Genomic DNA, 25,467 nt, shown 5'->3' with positions numbered 1-25,467 from the left:
ATCTGCACAAGTGTTCTTCCATGAAACATGTCTTGGTATATTTAGGGTTCAAATTCTTGGCAAACGGACTGAAACGAACAAGTAATTATGTTGCAGCAATAAATAAAATGCCGCCTCCCATGAAAATAAAAAGAGTTGAAAGCATATGCTATTATGGACAATTTATTGCAAACCCAGTTGAACTGTCTTACCCATTGAACCAACTTTCTATCAACAATTTTCCCACGTTTTAAATAGAGTGGGACACCCTTGGTATCATTTATGCACTTAACAAAAATTTCATCTTGCCATGGATCATCATGTGTTGCTCACTAACTTTGGTCCTCTGCATTGCTTAGCAGATTGGATCACCCATTTCTGTACTTATCTAATTTTCATTATTTTATCCAGTATCAAGCAGTGATGGTACATGCAAACGCCGATGTGCAGTTTGATTTCCCTTGAACCCATACCAGTCTTCACCCAATTAAATTGGTGTGTTTCCAGCTTGATTGCGATCTGTATTCGACCAGTCAGTCTTTCCCTTAACATCACGTGATGTCATGGCTACTGCCTGCAAGAATCCAATGCTGTCTCACTCACTTTGTATGACACAGGTGGTTGGACGTGTTTTCCGAACCCAAATTGCATCCTTACGGACCACAGTGGTATCAACTACACCTACACCAAGAGATTCAGTTGTGGAGTCTTGCACGAGGACCGCTACTGCATTCTATTCTCCCCTCTCTCACAAGTGCTAGGTCTCATGCACGCTGCCCATTGGGGGCTGTTCTGAATTAAAAGTTTGGTGTGACAACAAGTACTCTGGCCGAATATGGACTTAATCGTCACAGAACTGGCTTGTCAATGTTCCGCCTGTTAGGAGTATCAACCTGCACGTGCCTAGCAGTCCTCTCCCTGGTCTGACACTGGGGAGCTATAGGAGTATATCCACTTTATTTTGCTGCCATATTTTTCTCCATATAGTTGGTCTTGATTCCTTTTATGGTGTGCATACTGTAAGACCTTCGGTACACACACCATCAGATTACTTGACTTGTCGCTCTAACGAAGTAGGCGAGTGTCAGCAATATGTCTCGTGGTCTTATTGTGGCGTGTTTATCTTCTGCCATTAGGTCAGACGATATAAATGCCACTTGCACGCTTAGAGTAGCAGATTGACAGTGACCAACTTTAAACAGAACCTGATTAATTTTCACACACATTTATTAAAATAATAACAATCATAAACCTTACTTAACTTGATTCTATTTCCAATTGACAATCTGAAGTTCCTTTGGTCTTGGTACGTTAATCTTATTCTCACATATCTCTGATACTTTACGAAGTGTCTATACATTTATCTTCATGGCTATGTACAGGAATACGATAATCTTATTAGACGCAGACTGAAACTTGACTACAGACTAATGCAGACTAAGGCAGACTAATGCAGACTGACTAATCGGAGGTCTGTACACTCGTTATAATACCTCGCGCGTTCAGGTATCACTGCGTGAGTGTGATCTGCGAGGAGAAAAGGTTCTACATTAGTAGGAATCACATTGGCTGCGTTACATATTAATACACGGATCGGCGGAAGCAGAATTTGGTCCGTCTCTAAGACAGCGCCATCTCGTAGTGCGGAGACGGACGAGCGCTGCGTCTGCGCTGTTGTGCTTAGCGGGGTGCGCTCTATTGGGAAAGTTGTGTACGTGCTGACTATGCGGAACTATGTACACAACACCTTTCTTCACTTTCTTTTTATGTTCCATGTGTCTCCAGTTGCCCATGAAAAAAACTTTACCCCTGAAGAGACCCCATGCACTTTGTTTCTGATAATCGGACAGTGTTTATCTCACATGACTTCAAACAGATTTATGCCCATAGTGAGATTCAACACGTTTGCATCGCACTTTTCACCACGCCTCCAACAGTCATATGGAATAGTATATCTGCCCTTTCAAAACCTAACTTCACAAGGAAATGATCATTAATGCTGCACCTAATTCCCTCTGTCATTTTCTAGCAACTTACTGGGCCACCCCAATAAACAACAACAAACTGACATAGGGGCTAAATGGTCGTTCCAAGAGCACTGTCTTGGATGTGTAACACAAACTGCCAGTGCACATCATTGCCGAGCTCTCTGAATTCCAGGTAGGTACCATGGTGTGGGCTGGTAATTCCAGACACCATCCAATCTGGATCCATGGGTGATCTCCATCTGTGATGTTTATTGACCCTTGCACCTACAGACTTCCTTGTTGCCATCGAAATCAACTTTGCCTTCACCATTCTGGTCAGTAGCCACTTGCTTTGATGTCCCGGGCTGATGCTCCAGTCCTGTGGCGATTCATGAATCTTCCATCGACCTTCGCCCTGGCCTGGCCTTCTGCAGTGATCTGCATGGGCCTTTCCCAGGGTTGGCCCATTCTGGATCACGAACCACTTTGTCTTCTCCCTGACAGTTGGTCACTGCTCGGGATTTGGTGTGGCGGTGAGGAGGAGAGGGGTGGGGGTGGGAAGGGTTGTAGTGGTATCATCTGATGTCACTATGGAAACCGAATAGCAGACATAACATTACTGTCAACCGCAGTGGCACTACTACTCAAGAGGGCACTTGTCATCAAGAATGCTCTCTAATGAGACCACACGAGCATCCAGCATATACGTAAGCCAGACCAGAGGCTGTCTGGGTCAGTTGTGGTGCAATCTGTGGAGTGTGCAGTGAGCGTGCTATTGGTGTTTATATTGTATTCTCTTGTAACACACAACCCATTGATATTGCATGGAATGAACTTGGAGTATTGACTTACAATAGCTTGCACTGTTTCTGAGAAGCATCCTGTATGTATATATCTTGTTATAGATAAAATAGATTGAGCCTACATTGATTGTAGATCACCTTTTACGAAAGTTATCAGTGGGATGTTAAATGCTTATCATTCTTGCTTCCAATTTCCTATGCAGACAATGTTAAATCTATATCCCTGTCGGCTGGATGTTGAAGGTTCCTAGAGCATTTTCTAAGCTTGAATATTATGATACTCCTGGGGATAAGGAAGCTGCTCTCAATTAACCAGCACTTTTCCAGAAAAAAACACTCATCTGAAATATAGTTCACCTTCTGCACATGATATCTTGCAAAATAGTAGCTGTAGGAATAGGGGGATTTTTTCCTTGCTAGATTTCCAAAAATCATTTGTTATTGCCCCAGGTAATTAAATGATAATAAAGATACAATCATACAGACTAACATTGTACATATGTGGCTATCTCAAATAATTTTTTATGAATAGGACCTAGAATATTGTACTGGTTGCCAGATATTCAGCAGCTGAAAGTAATACAATGTTATAGATGTACACAAACAGTTTTATCAGATTGGGTCATCTGCAGTGTCAGATTGTTCACAGACCATGCTGTTGTCTACAGGGAAGTAAGGGAACACTTGAAAGCTTAGGCAGCATTTCCACTTGGTGCACAGAATGGCAGCTCTCTTTAAATGTGGATAAATGCAAGGTAATGGTCGTAACAAAAGGAAAGACTCAGACAGTATGCAGTTACAAGATCAATGGTAGATGTGAAGAGGCTATCAGTTTGGTTAAATATCTAGGAGGTAATTCTGTGAATCAATATGAAATAGGAAAAAACCTGTGGCAATAAAGGCCAAGATAGGGCTTAGATCTGTTTACAGGGTTCTAGGAAAGTGTAATTCGTCTGTAAAAGAAACAGCACACAATAAGCTAGTCTAAATAATGTAGAGTACTTCTCCATCATCTGGAGTGCATATCGCATAGGAATGACTGGAGACAGAATATGAATTGAAAATCACACAGCAAGGATCATACCAGGTCAGCACTGCTCATACAAAATGTTCAGGAAGCTAATATTGGAAAGAAAGTTAATGATGTTCTTGAAAAACCTTATCAGGTAAATTTAGAACAATTCTGTTACCTCCATCATATAACTCACTTAAGGATATGAAAAGAAGAGATTAGGCCTTACAGTAATTACATATAGACAGTCATTTTCTTGATCCATACAAAAATGTAATAGGATAGGTAGTCACTAATATTGGTAATACACAGTCTCCATGATGTATTTTTCAGTTACCTGCAAACTGAAGCACCAAAGAATCTGGTATAGGCATTCATATTCAAATACAGAGACATGTACACAGGCAGAATACAGCGCTGTCGTTGGCAAAGCCTATATAAGACAAGTGTCTGGCGCAATGGTCAGATTCGTTACTGCTGCTACAATGGCAGGTTATCATGATTTACATGAGTATCACGTTCAAACTCACATGTTCTGAACAGTGCTGACACTCGCCTACTTCGTATCCATGTGTGACACCACCCTTCCTCACTTAACCTTCATTAACATACGTGCTGCTTTGTAGCATTTATTTATTTGCTCTGTTACTCTTTTATCTTCATGTTTCCCTTTCTCTCTCTCCTTTTGGTTTTCTAATGCCCCCTATTCTGCTTTTATCCTAGTTTTTTGTTGCACTATTCTTTTCACTTCTCATTTCTCTTGAACTTAATGTATCTTTACTTCTCTCTCTGTACTTCTTTTGTCTGTGGTCTAAAGTTGACACAGTTGCTCACCAATGTACTAACTTTGAGCACCAACTCTTTCTTACACCTCTCCCTTCATCTTTGTCTCCTCTTGCCCTCACAATGGATGGAACCCCTCTCAACTTGGGGTCTGAGTAACCTTTGTCAACCGATCCTTGTTTCCTCCCTCAGCAAGTGACTAATAATTCCAAAACTTAGGATAGTTTTTTTCTGTTTTTATTTGCTTTTGAATGTAAGTGCTGGTCAGCCATTTTGTTTCCTTGTAAAATTAATTTTAAAAAAGATTGGCATTGCACCATCATATGACATGTATTTAGTAACTCCCAACTAACTGGTGAGACTATATATAACAATAAAAAAGAGTCCATATACTGTACCTGACCATGAGTATAAGCCTGTGAGCATAAACAGGGACCTCCTCTCGCCCCACAAGAAAGACGATGTCTGCAGAATCGTGATCCTCAGCAAGTCGAGCGAGGTCTTCCAGTAGTCGTGGCACTCCTGATAGGCTCTTGTCTGGGAAATGCCCAGCAGTAGCTGCTACACGGGTACCCATCCTGCACAGAATTAAAGTGTTTCAGAAGTTCAAATGGTTCAAATGGCTCTGAGCACTATGGGACTTAACATTTGAGGTCATCAGTCCCCTTGAACTTAGAACTACTTAACCCTGACTAACCTAAGGACATCACACACATCCATGCCCGAGGCAGGATTCGAACCTGCGACGCAGCAGTCGCACGGCTCCGGACTGAAGTGCCTAGAACCGCTCAGCCACCGCGGCCGGCGTTTCAGAAGTCTGAGGAGGCATGCAAGCTGGTTTTCTCTGACCACACTGCACAATGACTCATAAAACAGTATTGTCTTGTTTCATTTTACCATGCACCTTTAATGGAAATTTTCTTCTTCTTGTTCTTCCTTCATGATAATTCTGTCAGCACACACATAGGCATTAATTTACCACTAACAGATAAATTTAGGTATTTTTAAGATAAAAGTAACAGTTATCAAAGTAAAGCCATATATTGAGGTAGGCAGGGAGTATCCGAGGGACAGGTTCAGCTGCCTAGTTGGAAAGGTTCACTTTTATCTGATAGACTGGCACATTTTCTTCACGAATGTGTGTATTGTGTCTTAACTATGTATGAGGTGTAATCAGAAAGTAACAGCAAATTTTGTTTTTCTTAAAGAATCTTTATTTATTCAACATCAACTTTGTCTCCTTCACAGCAATGCCCCTCAGATATAATACACTAGTGTCAGTGCTTTTTCCAATCTTGGAAGCACAACTGGAACTCACTTTTCATCACGATGTTCATCTCTTTCAGCAATTCTGTTATCATTTCATCAATGATGGCAAAACTATGTCCTTTCATGGTTCTCTTAAGTCTTGGGAATGAATAGAAGTCAGAAGGGGCCATGCCCAGTGAATATGGTCGCTGAGGCATCATAACTGTTTTGTTTGTCAGAAAATCACAGATAAGCAATGAGGTGTGAGCAGAAGCATTAATTAACGAGATTCAGTTTCCATGAGTGGTTTCGCCACAATTATGGTCGTTTTCGTCAGACGGCTTCAGGCAGATGGCGCATAACTTCCAGGTAGAATTCCTTATTGACCGTACGACCAAAAGGCAGGAACTCATGATGCACTTTCCCGTTGCAATCGGACGGAAGAATGAGAAGAACCTTCACACATGATCGAATTCGTCGAATTTGTCTCGGTCTTGGCTCTTCAGGTATTTTTCATTGGGGCAACTGGGCCTTGGTTTCGGCATCGCACCCATATACCCATGTTTCGTCACCTGTTGTAACCTTCTTTAGAAGTTCTGGATTGCTGTCGACTTGATTCAGCAGTTCCTGGGAGAGGTCTACGCAACGTTATATTTGGTAATTTTGCTGCTTCACGTTTCATGCCCAAAACATCCGAAAAAATTGCTTGGCACGAGCCAAAGAAAGTGCCGACGTCGCCAGCAACCTCTCTGATGGTGATTTGGCTATTTTCCAGAAGCATTTTCTTTACTTCTTCCACATTTTGGTCAGTAACTGATGTGTTCGGGCGTCCAGGGCGGTCGTCGTTTTCGTCTTCTCGACCCTCGTTGAAACGTTTGTCCTACTCGTAAACTCTTGTCTTAGTCGTAGGAAATTCGCCAAAAGCCACAGTCAATGTTTCGAACGCGATACTGCACTTTATTCCATTTTTCAAGCAAAATTTAATGCAAATCTTTGATGTATCTTTTTCGAAAGCAAAAATTCACCGAGCTCTCTAAAACACGTATAACCTTTTCAACTGTCAACGATACATTAAATATGCAAAACAGAAATTATGCATAAATAAAAGGGCTTGCCCTGGACAGACTAGCGTAGAGACTTGCATCAAACGGGTTTTTGAACCGGTGTCTACATCAAGAACAACGTTGTGGTGCACACCTCATGTACCGTACACACTATAGTGTCTCTAAAGATGCCTGCTCCAAAATAAGCCAGGCTCTGTTGCCTCTAATCTTGCCAGGTGAAATAAATGCAAATATGGTAGTTGCTGTCATGGTTAATGAAATCTGGAAATTAGGTATAAATTATCTCCAAACAGCCACAATAATCACACAACATACCCAGATAGCCACGCGCATTAAAGCGCCGCTTCCGGAACGGGGAGGTGTGGGGGCCCAGATTGAATCCACCCAGCGGATAAACGACGAGGGTCTGTGTGCAGGCCAGCCTGGATGTGCTGTTTGGGCGGTTTCCCACGCCTCACTGGGTGAATACTGGGCTGATACCCCAGTACCACTTCAGTTACACAGTTCACAAATGTTTAGAAAACTCTCTCACACTTTCACAGGAATAACACTAAATGCACACAACTGAGGTACACAAGTCCGTCCTGGGATGGGAGAAGGGGGGGCTTATGTAGTGTCAATAGGAAGAGCATCTGGCCACCACTTAAATTAACTATCCCAAATCACTTACTAGCCATGCCGACCCTGCATCGATGTGACACAAAGGTATAAGAAAGAGAAGAAGCCAGAATTACACCATGGATTAAAGACACAACTTTATGGGAATGCAGGCTTTCTCACCGAATTTCAGTGATGAAATTTTTAAACGAAATTTCAGTGACGAAATTTTTAAACGAAATTTCAGTGATGAAATTTTTAAACAAAATTTTACTCGTCATCTTCAGGATAACTGTTGAGTTCACGTCCAGTTCGTTTATTGATAGCAATGTACGTCCACAGGCCCTCTGCTGAGGGATCAGTGGATCGGCCAGTCGCATGCCTCCAGGATAGATGATATTCCAGCCACTGGCTCTGCTGCTTTCACGTCAGAGTGTTGCTGATGTGAAACTTCCTGGCAGATTAAAACTGTGTGCCGGACCGAGACTCGAACTGGGGACCTTTGTGAGGGCGGGGCGTGAGTCGTGCTTGAGTAGCTCGGTTGGTAGAGCACTTGCCCGCGAAAGGCAAAGGTCCCGAGTTCGAGTCTCGGTCCGGCACACAGTTTTAATCTGCCAGGAAGTTTCATATCAGCGCACACTCCGCTGCAGAGTGAAAATCTCATTCTGTTGCTGATGTATTTTTACAAACACCACATCCATGTGGAACTCAATTGGAAACTACTATCCCAGTTGACAAGATCGTTGTGTACTCTTATTTCCATTGCCTCTTTGATGAACGTACCCCAGAACCAGTTGGTGTGGCACTGCACCTTTGTTTGTTCAAAAACAAACATGTGGCCTTCATTGATGGTGTGCTGTGCACTGCATACTTGTCGGTTCAGCTGAGGTGAACGCCCCCCACATGTTCTGAGCTGTGCTGTGAGTTATGTCGCTGCATCTGGCCAATGTACCGCATGCCACACTCGCAACACATGATGCAGACGCCAAGTGCCCATAGCTCTAGTTGATCTTCGACTGACACGAGCATAATCTCGGTTTTAACTGCTGAGTGGAAAATGGTTTTTATGTTGTGTGTCTCCATTATCCTAGCAGTCCTGGCTGTTAGTGGGCCTGCACACAGAAGGAAATCTGCAAGCAGAAAGCTACCCTGAAATAATACAAGTTCCGCCGACTTCCAGGTGCTTGCCTGCAGAATGTCGACACAAGTGAGCCGAGGATTACCATCAGTTTGACGGGAAAAGAACTGGATAAGGTGACAACATCCGTGCTGGAAAAAACGTCTGATTTTTCCACTAGGTCCAAGATCATATCACCTAAGTGAGAGATTAGCAGCAGCTTCTAGCAAGCCATGTGCGGTCTTCCCTCTGATACCACTGAACAGTTCAGAAGGGAGACCAGCAGGGCCCTTGAGAAAGCAAAAACGCCAAAGCATACTGTCTCAGTGGCAGAATGCAAGCTATACATTCCCTTTTTGAGGATAATGACACATTCGTCCTAGCAGCTGACAAAGGCAATGCAACAATGCTGTTACAGTCAGTGGAATGTTGGCAAACGTCTGAGATGCTATTACAGTATCCAGAATAGAACCAAGTGAAGAAGTATTCTGCACCAAATGTGACAAGGAATACCATCTCACTCCTCAACAACTCAGGTCCAGACAAGGTGAAGTGACCATGTGATCTCGTTGCCAAAAGTACTCATGACCTGTCGGGACAGTGCATGGTACTGATGCAGAATAAAAGGAATGAGAGAATACAAGCTCTCGGAAATTATTATGTTATACTTAACTTCAATAAAATGACTCCTTGATGATTTCCAGATACAAGTCTTTCGTAAAGAATGCTGCGACTACACTGTGTCGATACTAGAATGATCTAGACTACAGCTACACAACAGTTCACCAAGAAACCGTCTTCCACTCTGTAGGAACTGGACACAACTGCGGTTGGGCGATCGCTTTGTCCTCATGATCCTTAGCACCGGAGGTGCCTCAGCTCAAGGGACATGGCACTAGTATGGCTATTGGTTGGCTGGCGCTGGTCGCTATCCCTGTCGGATGACTGTGGATCTCCCATTACCAACCTCTGAACCTGAATGATTGCCCCCTGGACAGTATCAACTAGCTATGATGCCACACGGAGATATGGCCAACTGGTTTACCCCAGACCACCAGTAACACCATGGCCTTATGGCTTCCCGTAAATACACAGAGAGGGAATTCCACTATGTCAGATACTGAACATTAAAAATTCGCCAACGTAAGGCATAAACATACACCTAGCACAGCTACCAAAACTTCTCATGCACAACTTTCCACTCTACGTCGAAAAAAACGTCAGTGAAAGTGAATGATCTATTAGTCAACTCCTACGTCACTTCTCTTCACGTGGGTACAGCTAGAAGATTCTACTGTATTACTAGAATCACTTTGAGAGCGACATGGTGAAACTGTTTCAACATGCATTCACCACCAGCTACTTCCGGTTTGACAAAGTTCTATGAACAGGTAGACGCTGTCACCATGGGATCTCCTCTAGCACCAGACATCGATAACCTACATAAGGAACAACTTGAGGAAACAGCTTTCAGAATCACACACTTGACACCAAAGGGATTTACAGTCATATGGACGTCACATTCTTGGTTTGGCTGCATGAAGAAGGAAACCAATAAGAATTCCTGTGCCTCCCTAACAGCATACACAAAAACATCAGGTTCATCATGAAATAGAAAAAACGGACGCCTAGTCATCCTAAACATAGTGGTAGAGATCCCCGATTTCAAGCTGGGACATTCTGTCTATAGGAAGAGGACACACATGCATGTGTACATAAATGCAAATAGCTGCCACCATCCAATGCAATGCAAATCTGTGCTAATAATCCTGGTACAAAGAGCGTGAGCCGTATACGACGAGTTACAGCTTCTGCTGGTCGAAGATGCAAATAATATGGACTCTCCAGCCTACCAAGAAGAAGAAACAAAAGAACCCAAAAGGAGAAACCAAGCGCCTGTCGCTCCTTCCGTCCACAGGATCGGCCACAACCAAGACTGCCAGGATAATGGAGAACATAAAAGTCAAATTCTCGTCAACAATCAAAATCAAGACTATGTTCCAAGTTAGTCAAAGACCATCTAGGGCTATGGGCACCTGGTGTCTACAGCATCAGTTGCGAGTGTGGCGTCCATTACATCGATCAGACATAGCAATACGTCTCGAAGCACTGTTCAGAACATGTGAGGAGCGTTCACGTGGGCTAAACCAACAAGTCTGCAGTGACAGAACAGAGGTTCATGGAATGCCACATGTTTGTTTTAGAAATCTTGTCAACCAGGACAGCAGTCTCGATCCGAATTTCACATGGGATGTATCCTTAGCAAGTATATGTCAAGGACATTCTGATGTGAAAGCGGCGGAGGGAAAAGACAGACAGCTCCGGGACTCAGCGCCCAGGCGCCGCTCCACCCGTTTTGGGTCTTCAGCAGAAGGTCCAGTTGCTGTAAAGGAACAAACTGGACATGTACCTAATCCGACTATTCGCCATAGGATGATAAGGAAATTTGTCGAAACGTTGCAACAACATGACACCACGATTCGGATAATAACCCCAGAAGTTTTCATGGACAGCACGAGGCCACTGAATAATAGCTTAAATATATATTGCGTAAATGATGCTTATCATCATTCCTGTTGACAACAGCTCGAATTGTTGATTATGCAGCTGAGGGTCTACTAAATGGTTCAAATGGCTCTAAGCACTCTGGGACTTAACATCTGAGGTCATCATATAGAACTACTTAAACCTAACTAACCTTCAGGATATCACACAGTGCTGGTCACAGTAGGATTTGGCAACGGACGGACGCCTAGTCATCCTAAACATAGTGGTAGAGATCCCCGATTTCAAGCTGGGACATTCTGTCTATAGGAAGAGGACACACATGCATGTGTACATAAATGCAAATAGCTGCCACCATCCAATGCAATGCAAATCTGTGCTAATAATCCTGGTACAAAGAGCGTGAGCCGTATACGACGAGTTACAGCTTCTGCTGGTCGAAGATGCAAATAATATGGACTCTCCAGCCTACCAAGAAGAAGAAACAAAAGAACCCAAAAGGAGAAACCAAGCGCCTGTCGCTCCTTCCGTCCACAGGATCGGCCACAACCAAGACTGCCAGGATAATGGAGAACATAAAAGTCAAATTCTCGTCAACAATCAAAATCAAGACTATGTTCCAAGTTAGTCAAAGACCATCTAGGGCTATGGGCACCTGGTGTCTACAGCATCAGTTGCGAGTGTGGCGTCCATTACATCGATCAGACATAGCAATACGTCTCGAAGCACTGTTCAGAACATGTGAGGAGCGTTCACGTGGGCTAAACCAACAAGTCTGCAGTGACAGAACAGAGGTTCATGGAATGCCACATGTTTGTTTTAGAAATCTTGTCAACCAGGACAGCAGTCTCGATCCGAATTTCACATGGGATGTATCCTTAGCAAGTATATGTCAAGGACATTCTGATGTGAAAGCGGCGGAGGGAAAAGACAGACAGCTCCGGGACTCAGCGCCCAGGCGCCGCTCCACCCGTTTTGGGTCTTCAGCAGAAGGTCCAGTTGCTGTAAAGGAACAAACTGGACATGTACCTAATCCGACTATTCGCCATAGGATGATAAGGAAATTTGTCGAAACGTTGCAACAACATGACACCACGATTCGGATAATAACCCCAGAAGTTTTCATGGACAGCACGAGGCCACTGAATAATAGCTTAAATATATATTGCGTAAATGATGCTTATCATCATTCCTGTTGACAACAGCTCGAATTGTTGATTATGCAGCTGAGGGTCTACTAAATGGTTCAAATGGCTCTAAGCACTCTGGGACTTAACATCTGAGGTCATCATATAGAACTACTTAAACCTAACTAACCTTCAGGATATCACACAGTGCTGGTCACAGTAGGATTTGGCAACTATGAAAACAAACATTAGAAGCTCTCGACGTGTGCAGGTGGGCATTATCTTGCTGAAATGTAAGCCCAGGATGGCTTGCCATGAAGGGCAATAAGATGGGGCGTGGAACATCATCGACGTACCGCTGTGATGTAAGTGTGCCGTTGATGACAACCAAAGGTGGCCTGCTATGAAAAGAAATAACTCCTCAGATCAGTCAAGTTGATATCGAACGACTGTCCAGGGCGTCTCCAGACGCGTCTTCGGGCTGGAATCTCATTGAATGAAGTGGAATTGTCTTCAGTGATGAGTCCCGCTTCCAACTGACCTCCGATGACCAGCGAAGAGACGCCCTGGACAGCGGTGGGATACCAACCAGGCTGTAGCCCACTCTATGGCCAGACAACCATGAGCGATGGTTTGAGGTGCGATTTCATTTCACAGCGGGACACCTTTGTCATTCGCGGCACCCTTACAGCACAGCTGTACGTCGGCGATATTCTACGCTCAGTTTTGTTGCCCTTCGTGGCAAGCCATCCTGACATTTCAGCAAGATAACGCCCATTGGCATACGGCGAGAGTTTCTACTCCCTGTTTTCATGTTTTTCAAACCCTACCTTGGCCAGCAAAGTCGCCGGATCTCTGCCCACCTGAGAATGTTTGGAGCATTATGGACAGGACTCTCCAACTAGCTCGAGATTTTGACGATCTAACACACAAATTGGAAAAAAATTGAGCACGATAGCCCTCAGGAGGGCATCCAATAACTCTATAAATCATCCAGTTTTTCTGAAATTTTAATTATTTGTTTGTCTGTATATGTACATCATATTTACTAATTTCCATCCCATTCGGATAACTCGTTCTTAGTGCTTCGTTTTTTTAATCTTAGAGTGTATCTGTTGTGATACCAGACACCTTATAGCCAGCAGCTCTTCTCAAATGGTTCAAATGGCTCTGTACACTATGGGACTTAACTTCTGAGGTCATCAGTCCCCTAGAACTTAGAACTACTTAAACCTAACTAATCTAATGACATCACACACATCCATGCCCGAGGCATGATTCGAACCTGCGACCGTAGCGGCGCGCGGTTCCAGACTGTAACGCCTAGAACCAAAATGGTTCAAATGGCTCTGAGCACTATGGGACTCAACTGCTGAGGTCATTAGTCCCCTAGAACTTAGAACTAGTTAAACCTAACTAACCTAAGGACATCACAAACATCCATGCCCGAGGCAGGATTCGAACCTGCGACCGTAGCGGTCTTGCGATTCCAGACTGCAGCGCCTTTAACCGCACGGCCACTTCGGCCGGCTACGCCTAGAACCGCTCGGCCACCCTGGCCGGCAGCTCTTCTCAAAGACCTCATTCCCACATCTTGCATTCTTCGTTCATTTATAGCTGTTACTGTGTATGTCGCATTGGAATGTAGTACAGGCGGTATTGCCAATGATTTGTAGAGCTTTATTAGGGTTTCTTTTCCCCTTCTTTCTATTCATTGTTCTGTATATAGTTATAACAACAAAGGGTGTCTCCCAATTCATATTCCAGGCTTCTAGGCGTTGTAGAGGGGACTCGGTAGATAAAGTTTTCATAAGGGATCCATGTCCAGGGACGAACCATTTGGATATAAAATAAGTTTGAAGGTCGAATCACTTTCAAATTTTCAAATGTGGAGTACAGGAAGAATTCCTGTTTAAATACCTCTCTGTCTGCTCCTATCCATCCAATTTTGTCTTCACAGTCCCTACGGGAGCATAGGTTAGGGCAAAAAGAGTAAGTTTAGACGAAACCTCGTAAAGACCGATTACAGTTTCGTATCAAGCATACGTGGCTGTAAACCTTAAACACTTGAGACAATGAATTCCGAACACGTTTCCCTTAACGACTTTTTACTGCCGATGCTGTATTTTCCACTATATACTTTTATTAATACAGGGTGTCCCAAAAAGAATGACCTGATTTTAACTTGTAATAATATTGAGACAATGTCACTAGGTAACTGAAACAGCGCTAGATGTAAACGGCATGGCCTAGAGGTTCAGAAAAAATCTGCTAGATGTCGCTACGAGCGCTGACCTGGAGCGTGCAGCCAATCTCGCATAATATGGCGTCCGTACAACAAAGGCGTATTGTGTTATTGAATTTAGTCGTACTCAATCAGTGATCGCAGTTCCGCGGGCGTTTCATATTCGATTTCATGCTAAACCACCATCACAAAAGAACATTCGACAGTGGTATAAACAATTTGAAAACACAAGGTGTCTCTGCAAAGGCTAAAGTCCTGGTCGGCCACAGGTTCCTAAACAAACGGTGGAACAAATCCGACGAGCATTTCAGCGGAGCCACCACAAGTCTACGCGTTGTGCTAGCCGAGAACTTGCGCTACCGCGCATGGCAGTGTGGCGTGTGTTACGGTGTCGTTTCGCCCTCAAACCATACCAATTAAAACTGGTACAAGCTCTTCAAGATACTGACAAAGTGAAGCGAGTGGACTTTCGCAATGCTATTCTAGCGGACATGGAACAATGAGGAAACTTTCCATATTAGCGGTAAGGTTCATCGTCATAATGTGTGTATATGGGGGGGGGGGGGGGGGGGCTCGAAAATCCTCATGAAACAATTAAACATGAACGTGATTTACCAAAAGTGAATGTTTTTGTGCTGTTTCGCAAAGCAGGGTTTATGGACCCCACTTTTTTGAGGATAAACCATAACAGGACAATCATATCTTGCAATGCTACAGATCTGGTTATTCCCACAATTTGACTCTGACAATTTCATCTGTCAGCAAGATGGGGCTCCACCACACTGGCACAACAACATGCACAGTTTCCTCAATGCCAACGTGCCTCAACATTGGATAGTGCATACACGACTGCGAGACCAGGCGTTACATTCTTGGCCTCCTAGGTCCCCTGGCTTAACACCATGTGATTTCTTCCTGTGGGGATATGTTAAACAATGTGTTTGCGTTCCTCCCTTACCTCGTGACACTTATGAACTAAAAACCGGAATATCAGGTGCTGTAGCTTCAGTGACAGAAGACACCTTATGCTCAGTCTGGGATGAATTCGGCTATCGGCTATATGTCGTCCATGCACCCAATGGAGGACATACTTAACATTTGTGATGGCTTTTTATAAACTTCTGTCTTTTCTGAGTAATTTAATATGCAATTTGATGGTGTTAAGCCCTTCTTCCTAATAAGTAATTCTATTTAAAATCGGGTCATTCTTTTTGGGACGCCCTGTATTCTTCGTTTTATTATACTTACATTTCTTACCTGCTGTCGACATTTACGGGGGTTGGACAAAAATATGGAAACACCCGAGAAACACATCCCTGAATATAAATGCTGATGATAGTCAAGCCTGCAGGTTTCCCTGTCGTATTTGCCCACTAACGGCACCTGTGCAGTGCCCTTAGTACGCTCCATGTGTGTCAGCAGTGGTCAGAAAAGTGTTCTGTGTAGTAGCGAGTGCATTATGTCGACGCTAAACGAAGTCGAACGTGGGTAAATTGTTTGTCCTCGTATGGTGGGTGCTTTCGTAACCAAGACAGCCGACGTTTTGATGTTTCGAGAGGCACCGTATCGAATATTTATACCGATACGAGGAAAACATTACCAGCTGTGTTATAATGCGGACGAAAGCGTGTGTTGAGTGATCGTGACGGGCGATCACTGAAGAAGAATGTGACGAAAAATATGGGGACGACAAACAGAAAAGTCACCGCAGAAATGACTGTCGCACTCCTGAACCTTGTCAGCAACAAAACAACACGAAGGGGGCGCTAGAAGCAGCGAAAAGCAGGGCGACCTGGAATTCCAGAACCACACATCAGTGATGCAAATACTTGTAACAGGAAAACAGGGTGTCAAAGCCATAAAACATGGACAGTGGACCACTGGAAGAAAGTCATTTGGTCAGATGAATCTTGTTTCACGGTGTTTCCAATTTCTGGCCGAGTTCACATTCCGATAGTGAAACATGGTGGGGGTTCGGTGAGGATTTGAAGAGATTAGACTACATTAGATTCAGTTTTCATTCCAAAGACCTGAGCATGAGATGATTCTCGTGTTGAATATAATACTTACTACCCCGATCATTTGTCAGGAGATTGTAAAAATAAGTGAATACCATACAGTAAACTGGAACCGCTAATATTTACAGAATTAATACGCTGTCAGAATGAAACATTGTTAAGCACTATTAATAAACTTATCATACACAAAATACCTAATACTGACTGTTGGGGCAAAGTGCTGTCAAAACTGAAATTTAACAGACACTTTTACTTAAGCTAGCCTAACAGCCCCTGATGAGATATTCATCTATAGAGTAGATGGAGTTGCCTATCAAAAAGTCTTTCGAATTATGTTTTAACCGTGCTTTATCTGAAACCAAGTTTTTAATGGTTGATGGCAATTTATTGAAAATGTGTGTACCTGAATATTGGACCCCTTTTTGGACCAAGGTAGGTGATTTGAGGTCTTTATGTAGATTGTTCTTATTCCTAGTATTGACGCTATGTATTGAGCTATTGGTTGGAAATAGAGATATATTACTTGCAATTAATTTCATTACGGAATATATATACTGAGAAGCAGTGGTTACAGTACAAAGTTTCTTGAACAGGTTTCCACATGATGTTCTTGAATTTACACCACAAATGATTCTTACTACAAGCTTTTGTACACTAAAAACTTTTGCTCGGTTTGATGAGTTACCCCAGAATATGAATACGTATGACATAATAGAATGAAAGTAAGAAACTATGCCACTTTTTTATATTTATATCTCCTACATCTGATCTCATTCTCACTGCAAATACAGACTTGTTTAGGCGCTTAAGTAATTCTGTGGTATGCCCTTACCAACTGAATTTATTATCGAGTTGTAATCCCAGAAATTTAACACTGTCAACCTCCTCGATCTGCATGTCTTCATATGTTATATTCATGTTGGAAGGAAGTCTCTTACACGTTCTGAACTGCATACAGTGGGTCTTTTAAAGTTTAATGACAGTGAATTAGCTTAACCCATCTTATAAGTGTTAGTGAAAATTTGATTAGTACCCCTTTCTAAATCTGTAATTGACTTGCTACTTATTGCAAGGTTTGTATCATCTGTGAACAAAACAAACTGAGCATCTGGCAATGTAACAGACAAGAGGTCAATAATGTACACAAGGGAAAGCAATGGACCCAAGATGAAACCTTGAGGAACATCACACGTAATTAATTCCCAATCAGATGAAGACTGGCTGCTTACTGCACAGGTATTTCGCAACAACACCCTTTAGATAAAACCCAAACCATTTCGCAGCACCACCGGTGACACCGTAATAATCTACACTACTGGCCATTAAAATTGCTACACCAAGAAGAAATGCAGATGATAAACGTGTATTCATTGGACAAATATATTACGCTAGAACTGACATGTTATTACATTTTCACGCAATTTGGGTGTATAGATCCTGAGAAATCAGTACCCAGAACAACCACATCTGGGCGTAGAAACGGCCTTGATACGCCTGGGCATTGAGTCAAACAGAGCTTGGATGGCGTGTAGAGGTACAGCTGCCCATGCAGTTTCTACACGATACCACGGTTCATCAAGAGTGGTGACTGGCGTATTGTGATGAGCCAGTTGTTCGGCCACCATTGACCAGACGTTTTCAATTGGTGAGAGATCTGGAGAATGTGCTGGCCAGGGCAGCAGTCGAACATTTTCTGTATCCAGAAAGGACCGCACTGGACATGCAACATGCGGTCGTTCATTATCCTGCTGAAATGTAGGGTTTCGCAGGGATTGAATGAAGAGTAAAGCCACGGGTCGTAACACATCTGAAATCTAACGTCCACTGTTCAAAGTGCCGTCAATGCGAACACTAATATGACCTATTCTTGAGTACTGCTCTAGCGTTTTGGATCCCTATCACGTCGGATTGAGGGAGGACATAGAAGCAATTCAGAGGCGGGCTGCTTGATTTGTTACTGGTAGGTTTGATCATCATGCGAGTGTTACGGAAATGCTTCAGGAACTTGGGTGGGAGTCTCTAGAGGAAAGGAGGCGTTCTTTTCGTGAATCGCTACTGAGGAAATTCAGAGAACCAGCATTTGAGGCTGACTGCAGGACAATTTTACTGCCGCCAACTTATATTTCGCAGAAAGACCACAAAGATAAGATAAGAGAGATTAGGGCTCGTACAGAGGCATATAGGCATTCATTTTTCCCTCGTTCTGTTTGGGTGTGGAACAGAGAGAGAAGATGCTACTTGTGGTACGAGGCACCCTCTGCCACGCACCGTATGGTGGATTGCGGAATATGTATGTAGATGTAGATAAGGTGACCGAGACGTGTAACCAATGGCACCCCATACCATGCGCCAGTATGGCGATGACGAATACAAGCTTCCCATGTGCATTCACCGCGATGTCGCCAAACACGGATGTGACCATCACGATGCTGTAAACAGAACCTGGATTCATCCAAAAAATGACGTTTTGCCATTCGTGCACCCAGGTTCGTCGTTGAGTACACCATCGCAGACGCTCCTGTCTGTGATGCAGCGTCAAGCGTAACCGCAGCCATGGTCTCCGAGCTGATAGTCCATGCTGCAGCAAATGTCGTCGAACTGTTCGTGAAGATGGTTGTTGTCTTGAAAACGTCCCCATCTGTTGACTCAGGGATCGAGACGTGGCTGCAAGATCCGTTACAGCCATGCGGATAAGATGCCTGTCATCTCGAGTGCTAGTGATACGAGGCCGTTGGGATCTAGCACGGCGTTCCGTATTACCCTCCTGAACCCATCGATTCCATATTCTGCTAACAGTCATTGGATCGCGACCAATGCGAGCAGCAATGTCGCGATACGATAAACCGCAATCGCGATAGGCTCCAATCCGACCTTTATCAAAGTCGGAAACGTGATGGTACGCATTTCTCTTCCTTACACGAGATATCACAACAACGTTTCACCAGGCAACGGCGGTCAACTGCTGTTTGTGTATGGAAAATCGGTTGGAAACTTTCCTCATGGCAGCACGTTGTAGGTGTCGCCAGCGGCGCCAACCTTGTGTGAATGCTCTGAAAAGCTAATCATTTGCATATCACAGCATCTTCTTCCTGTCGGTTAAATTTCGCGTCTGTAGCACGTCATCTTCGTGGTGTAGCAATTTTAATGCCCAGTAGTCTTATTTAAGACAATGGTGTGGTTCAAACAGTCAAAGGCTTTTGAAAGGTCACAGAAAATCCCGGTAGCCTCTAATTTATTATCTAATGAATTGGGCAGCCATATCGTGGTATTCCATGGACCCATGGTTACTCGGCGAGGTCGCGTTATAGCCAAGGATTATGTGACCATTTTGGCTCATCAGGTCCATCTCATGTACAATATTTGTTCCCCAGTGGTGGTGCTGTGTTGCACGACGATGGGGCTCCAGTTCACACAGGCACCGTCGACCTCGTACCATTTTCACCGCACTGTCGACATAATATCCAGAACATAATTGTTAAAAGATTCTTGTATTGTGGTAAAGAGGTCAGTTTTCAAAGAATCTATACAACTCTGCAAAGATTTAAACTATTTTCTGTATATGTAGTTCAATACTAACTGAGTAATATTTTCAATTCAATACTCGCGCTTATAAACAAACTGGTATGCATCGCCCAGGTTTGGTTTCGTGAGAGGGAGGATGAATTGTGGCGTCCTCCCTGGCTGCCACAGTCACCAGATCTCAATATTATTAAGTCTTCGTGGTCCATTCTAGAGGGAAGGGTGCGTGATCGCTATCCATCCCCATCCTCAACTCGCCACTATTTTGAGGGTAGGATGGTATACGATTCCCCACAAAACCATACAGGACCTGTACTTATCCTTTCCAAGGCGACTGGAAGTTGTTTTGAACGCCACCCTGTACCGTATTAGGAATAATAACGTGTTGTGTGTTTTGAGTTTCCATGTTTTTGCCCACCCGGCGTACCTCACTAAAATAGTGACTAGTATTCGATATAACGTTATTCCATTCACGTATCCGCCTATGCTCCTTGAGACTAGACCATCTGTCTCACTTTCCCGACTCTATGCGCTACATTCAACTCTTAAAACCAAATGCGCGCTCTAATCGTAGAAACTCGCATTGTTCACACGACAATGCCCAACAGTTTCTGCGTCTCAAGGAACTTGGCCCCTTACTACGAACAGTAATAACGGTATTATTACACTTCCCAGGAGGACATTAAATATTACTTAGGTATCCGTAGATGTCTTTCTTCTCCAGGATAGAGTGCTATCATGCCTGTGAGGAAATTTTCAAATCATTCACAAAACGATTAAATATGTCATAAGAATATATTTTCTTTAGAATGCGCCGATGTGGTACCGAATCAAAAACGTTTAGAAAAGCTAGAAAATGAAAATCAACCTGATAGCCTCTGTCCATAACGCTGAGTACGAAGTGTGTTCTAAATGTAAAGGGAATTTTTTAATCTGGCGTGTTGTATTAATCCGATTCACGAACTTTTTAATTGTTGTGTTGGTAAACATGCCTGAAAAGTATCTGTACAATTTAGCTGTGTCGGTTGTGTAATCTGTTGTTAGCTATTAAAACGGTGACATGTCTTATTTACTTTACATAAAAATGTACCAGAAAATTTGTATTAAATTTTGCCATAAGAAGTGGAGCAAAGTTTCATGAACGTGAAATATCGCTATTGTTGCTTTTGCTATGAGTAAAACATGGTTTGCGAGTGGTCTAAGCGATTCGAAGTAGGATGTGGAGACGTTGAAGATGACGAGGCGCCATGGGCTTCCCAGCACATTATCAACCAATGAAATCGTGGAAACAGTGAAAGTAATGATAACACACGATTAGCGAATCACAATCATAGAAGTCGCTGATGATTCTGCCATATCAACTTTCCGCTCTTTTGCGTATGAAACGTGTGACAGCAAAATTTGTTCCAAAATTGCTGAATTTCAAAGAAAGCAGTGGCGAATGCAAACTGCTCGCGAGTCACTACATGGAGTCAACATGTTTGCATTACTACTGAAAACGTGTCATATTACGTGATGAAACACGAATTTAAGGATATTACAAAGCGCGTTTATAATTAACGCAACAATTTTTTTTCTGAAAGGCAGTTGGTTTTGTTGAAGATTCCAATACATCATGTTATTTCCCACTCTTTTGGCTACAATACCCTATTTTTCTAGATAATCTCCGTTCAGTGCGACCGCCTTACGTCACCTTACCACCTTACTGGGAGGACTTGTATGCTCGCTTGGGACCACTCTACTTATCGTTGCCAGAGCCAACGTCTTGCTGCACCAGTTAACGTCCCCAGAGACTGTAGTAACATTGCCACAGATACTACTACAACGCCGCGCCAGCAAAAGGTTGGCAGCCTGTCGTCTGCCAAGCACAGCGCACTCTAGCGAGCTGTGCAGCTCGACGGACCTGGAGTGTGCCTCGTTCACTTCTTAGCTAGATTTCAACCTAGGCAGACGCACTTTCATAATCGGCCCTCAGCCAGTTCTGTAATGTTTGCATTGATTCTCTGAGGAGGGCCTATCAGGCTTAGTCCCTGAGAATATGTTGTATTAGTTCATGTTACGAGATTGTCAGTTCATAGCCGCAGCTGCAGTCCTACAAACTACTGAAGATAAGTAATTTCATTGTACTATGTCTTTGTTGAATAATAATCCTTCTCAGTGTGCCGTACCGCATATTATTGCAACCTGGACTCCTTCAGCTCCTATCAACTCGACCTCCTACTTATTTGCATTTAGTAACGAGCTGAAAACACCCACGCGTTTTGTGCCTCTAAACAGTGAGGCACAATAAAATGCATCCTTCATTGGGCCAAAGTGATAGAAGTCGGAAGTTGCGAGATTCAGGTTCTAGGTTGGATGAGGAAGAGCAGTCCAATGAAGGTTTGCTCCTCTCAGGTGCACAAACATGTTTGAGGCCTTGTGCTGTCATGGAGAAGGAGTCTGTTTCCATTTTTGTGGCGACGCATTTCCTGAGCATAGCACAATATACACTCCTGGAAATTGAAATAAGAACACCGTGAATTCATTGTCCCAGGAAGGGGAAACTTTATTGACACATTCCTGGGGTCAGATACATCACATGATCACACTGACAGAACCACACGCACATAGACACAGGCAACAGAGCATGCACAATGTCGGCACTAGTACAGTGTATATCCACCTTTCGCAGCAATGCAGGCTGCTATTCTCCCATGGAGACGATCGTAGAGATGCTGGATGTAGTCCTGTGGAACGGCTTGCCATGCCATTTCCACCTGGCGCCTCAGTTGGACCAGCGTTCGTGCTGGACGTGCAGACCGCGTGAGACGACGCTTCATCCAGTCCCAAACATGCTCAATGGGGGACAGATCCGGAGATCTTGCTGGCCAGGGTAGTTGACTTACACCTTCTAGAGCACGTTGGGTGGCACGGGGTACATGCGGACGTGCATTGTCCTGTTGGAACAGCAAGTTCCCTTGCCGGTCTAGGAATGGTAGAACGATGGGTTCGATGACGGTTTGGATGTACCGTGCACTATTCAGTGTCCCCTCGACGATCACCAGTGGTGTACGGCCAGTGTAGGAGATCGCTCCCCACACCATGATGCCGGGTGTTGGCCCTGTGTGCCTCGGTCGTATGCAGTCCTGATTGTGGCGCTCACCTGCACGGCGCCAAACACGCATACGACCATCATTGGCACCAAGGCAGAAGCGACTCTCATCGCTGAAGACGACACGTCTCCATTCGTCCCTCCATTCACGCCTGTCGCGACACCACTGGAGGCGGGCTGCACGATGTTGGGGCGTGAGCGGAAGACGGCCTAACGGTGTGCGGGACCGTAGCCCAGCTTCATGGAGACGGTTGCGAATGGTCCTCGCCGATACCCCAGGAGCAACAGTGTCCCTAATTTGCTGGGAAGTGGCGGTGCGGTCCCCTACGGCACTGCGTAGGATCCTACGGTCTTGGCGTGCATCCGTGCGTCGCTGCGGTCCGGTCCCAGGTCGACGGGCACGTGCACCTTCCGCCGACCACTGGCGACAACATCGATGTACTGTGGAGACCTCACGCCCCACGTGTTGAGCAATTCGGCGGTACGTCCACCCGGCCTCCCGCATGCCCACTATACGCCCTCGCTCAAAGTCCGTCAACTGCACATACGGTTCACGTCCACGCTGTCGCGGCATACTACCAGTGTTAAAGACTGCGATGGAGCTCCGTATGCCACAGCAAACTGGCTGACACTGACGGCGGCGGTGCACAAATGCTGCGCAGCTAGCGCCATTCGACGGCCAACACCGCGGTTCCTGGTGTGTCCGCTGTGCCGTGCGTGTGATCATTGCTTGTACAGCCCTCTCGCAGTGTCCGGAGCAAGTATGGTGGGTCTGACACACCGGTGTCAATGTGTTCTTTTTTCCATTTCCAGGAGTGTAGTGCAGAGTTGATCATTGCAGTGTGACAGACGACATCAAACAGAGTAAAGCTTCCAGAGTCCCAGAAGACCATCACAATGACTTTACCTGATGAGGATGAGGCTCTGAACTGCTTGAATGGAGAGACACAGTATGGTGCCACTCCATGGCTTTCTTGTTTGAATCCCGTTCGAAGTGTTTTGAACCTATGTTCCATCGCCTGTGAAGATGTTCGACAAAAAATTGTCATGATCAGGCTCATAATGCACGAGCAATTCTACAGAGATGGTAGTACTAGGTCAAAGTTCATACAGCCTCACGTTGCATTCTTGCCAAATTTATTCAAGATGGTGGCGATAAATATGGCAATGTTGTGATGTCATGGTGGGAAGTTCAAATTTTGGCGGGAAAATAGGTCGATTGGGCTACCTCCACTAACCTAACCTCCCCCCCTCACTACCCTCCCCCCTCCCCTCCCCAAGAAAATGGCGGGAAGTTCAAATTTTGTCGGAAAAAAGGTCACTTGGGCTACCTCCACTAACCTAAGAAAATGGTGGGAAGATATGTCACATGGGCTACCTCCACTAATCTAAGTCATCCGATTGCCACCTTTTCCTTGGAATTGGCAGGAAAAGGACTCAACCTGCACTGGGCTGGATGGGATGGACGTAAGTCTTTATTTTGCAGGCTGACTTTATTTAAGCAATTTGAGCTAGCTGCTCCATCCAATGTGCTCACCATGAGGTCCAGAGTCCAGCTGACCTAGTACACAGTACTGCCACGAGAGGGTGCTGTCGTCCCATGGCGCTCTGGGGTGAAAATGGCGGGAAAAGAACTCAGCCAGTTCTGGACTGCTGGAGAGAGGAAGGACTGTACTTTATTTATTTCAGAACAATTTATTTAGGGCGGATTTCACATAGTTAATTTATTACAATGATACAAAACACTTGCTCTGATATGCTAGGCGTCACAGCACATAGTCTACAGACCTGCAAACTAATCGTAAATCACCGAAATAATGCAGTACACTGATGTGCAGACACGAAAACAACTCGTAAGTTGTCAAAATAACGCATGTAAGATGCTCTGCAGACACGCACACTAATTCTAAACCATCCAAATAATGCAGCACACAGCATACAGACGTGCAAGTTACTCGTAATTTACCGAAATAATGCTATATAACGCTCCGCCAACATGCTCACAACGCTTAAACAGACGAAAATAATGCAGTGCACAAACACTCACTGTACGTAAAAACTGCTTTCGAACTATCGTCAACCACAACATATTAGCAAACTGCCCCCAACAAAGGTGCCAACACGCGTACGCGCCGACACTGTCAGTGGGACGAACGCAGGTGAGCACGCCATTGCTCTCAGACCGCTGCCTCCTACAGCCAGCAGGTGCAAGTCGCATCTGTTTTCAGGTATACAGTTAGAATTCTTCAAGTGATATACTGACGCCACATGTCTATGCAAATAAGAGCCAAGTCACCCTCTGGGCACGCACATGTTCACCAAACCACTGTGCCTGAGGCGTACCAGTCAGTCCAGCACCGAGAGAGATGTTTGCATAGCGGCTCACTCTCGG

The 25,467-nt window shown here is 44.3% G+C and overlaps 1 protein-coding gene across 1 annotated transcript in view; it reads right to left on the bottom strand.

Annotated features, from left to right (window-relative positions):
• LOC124605231 overlaps positions 1 to 25,467 on the bottom strand; it is a 135,626-nt gene that overhangs the window by 96,955 nt on the left and 13,204 nt on the right. The window contains exon 2 of the mRNA XM_047136781.1: positions 4,943 to 5,122. Within this exon, the coding sequence (XP_046992737.1) occupies positions 4,943 to 5,122 (180 nt within the window). The remainder of the gene's footprint in view (positions 1 to 4,942; positions 5,123 to 25,467) is intronic.

Source organism: Schistocerca americana, chromosome 3 (genome assembly GCF_021461395.2).
Source record: "Schistocerca americana isolate TAMUIC-IGC-003095 chromosome 3, iqSchAmer2.1, whole genome shotgun sequence".
NCBI lineage: Eukaryota > Metazoa > Arthropoda > Insecta > Orthoptera > Acrididae > Schistocerca > Schistocerca americana.
Note: the sequence above shows the minus strand (reverse complement) of the source record. Positions and strands in the feature narration are given on the sequence as shown.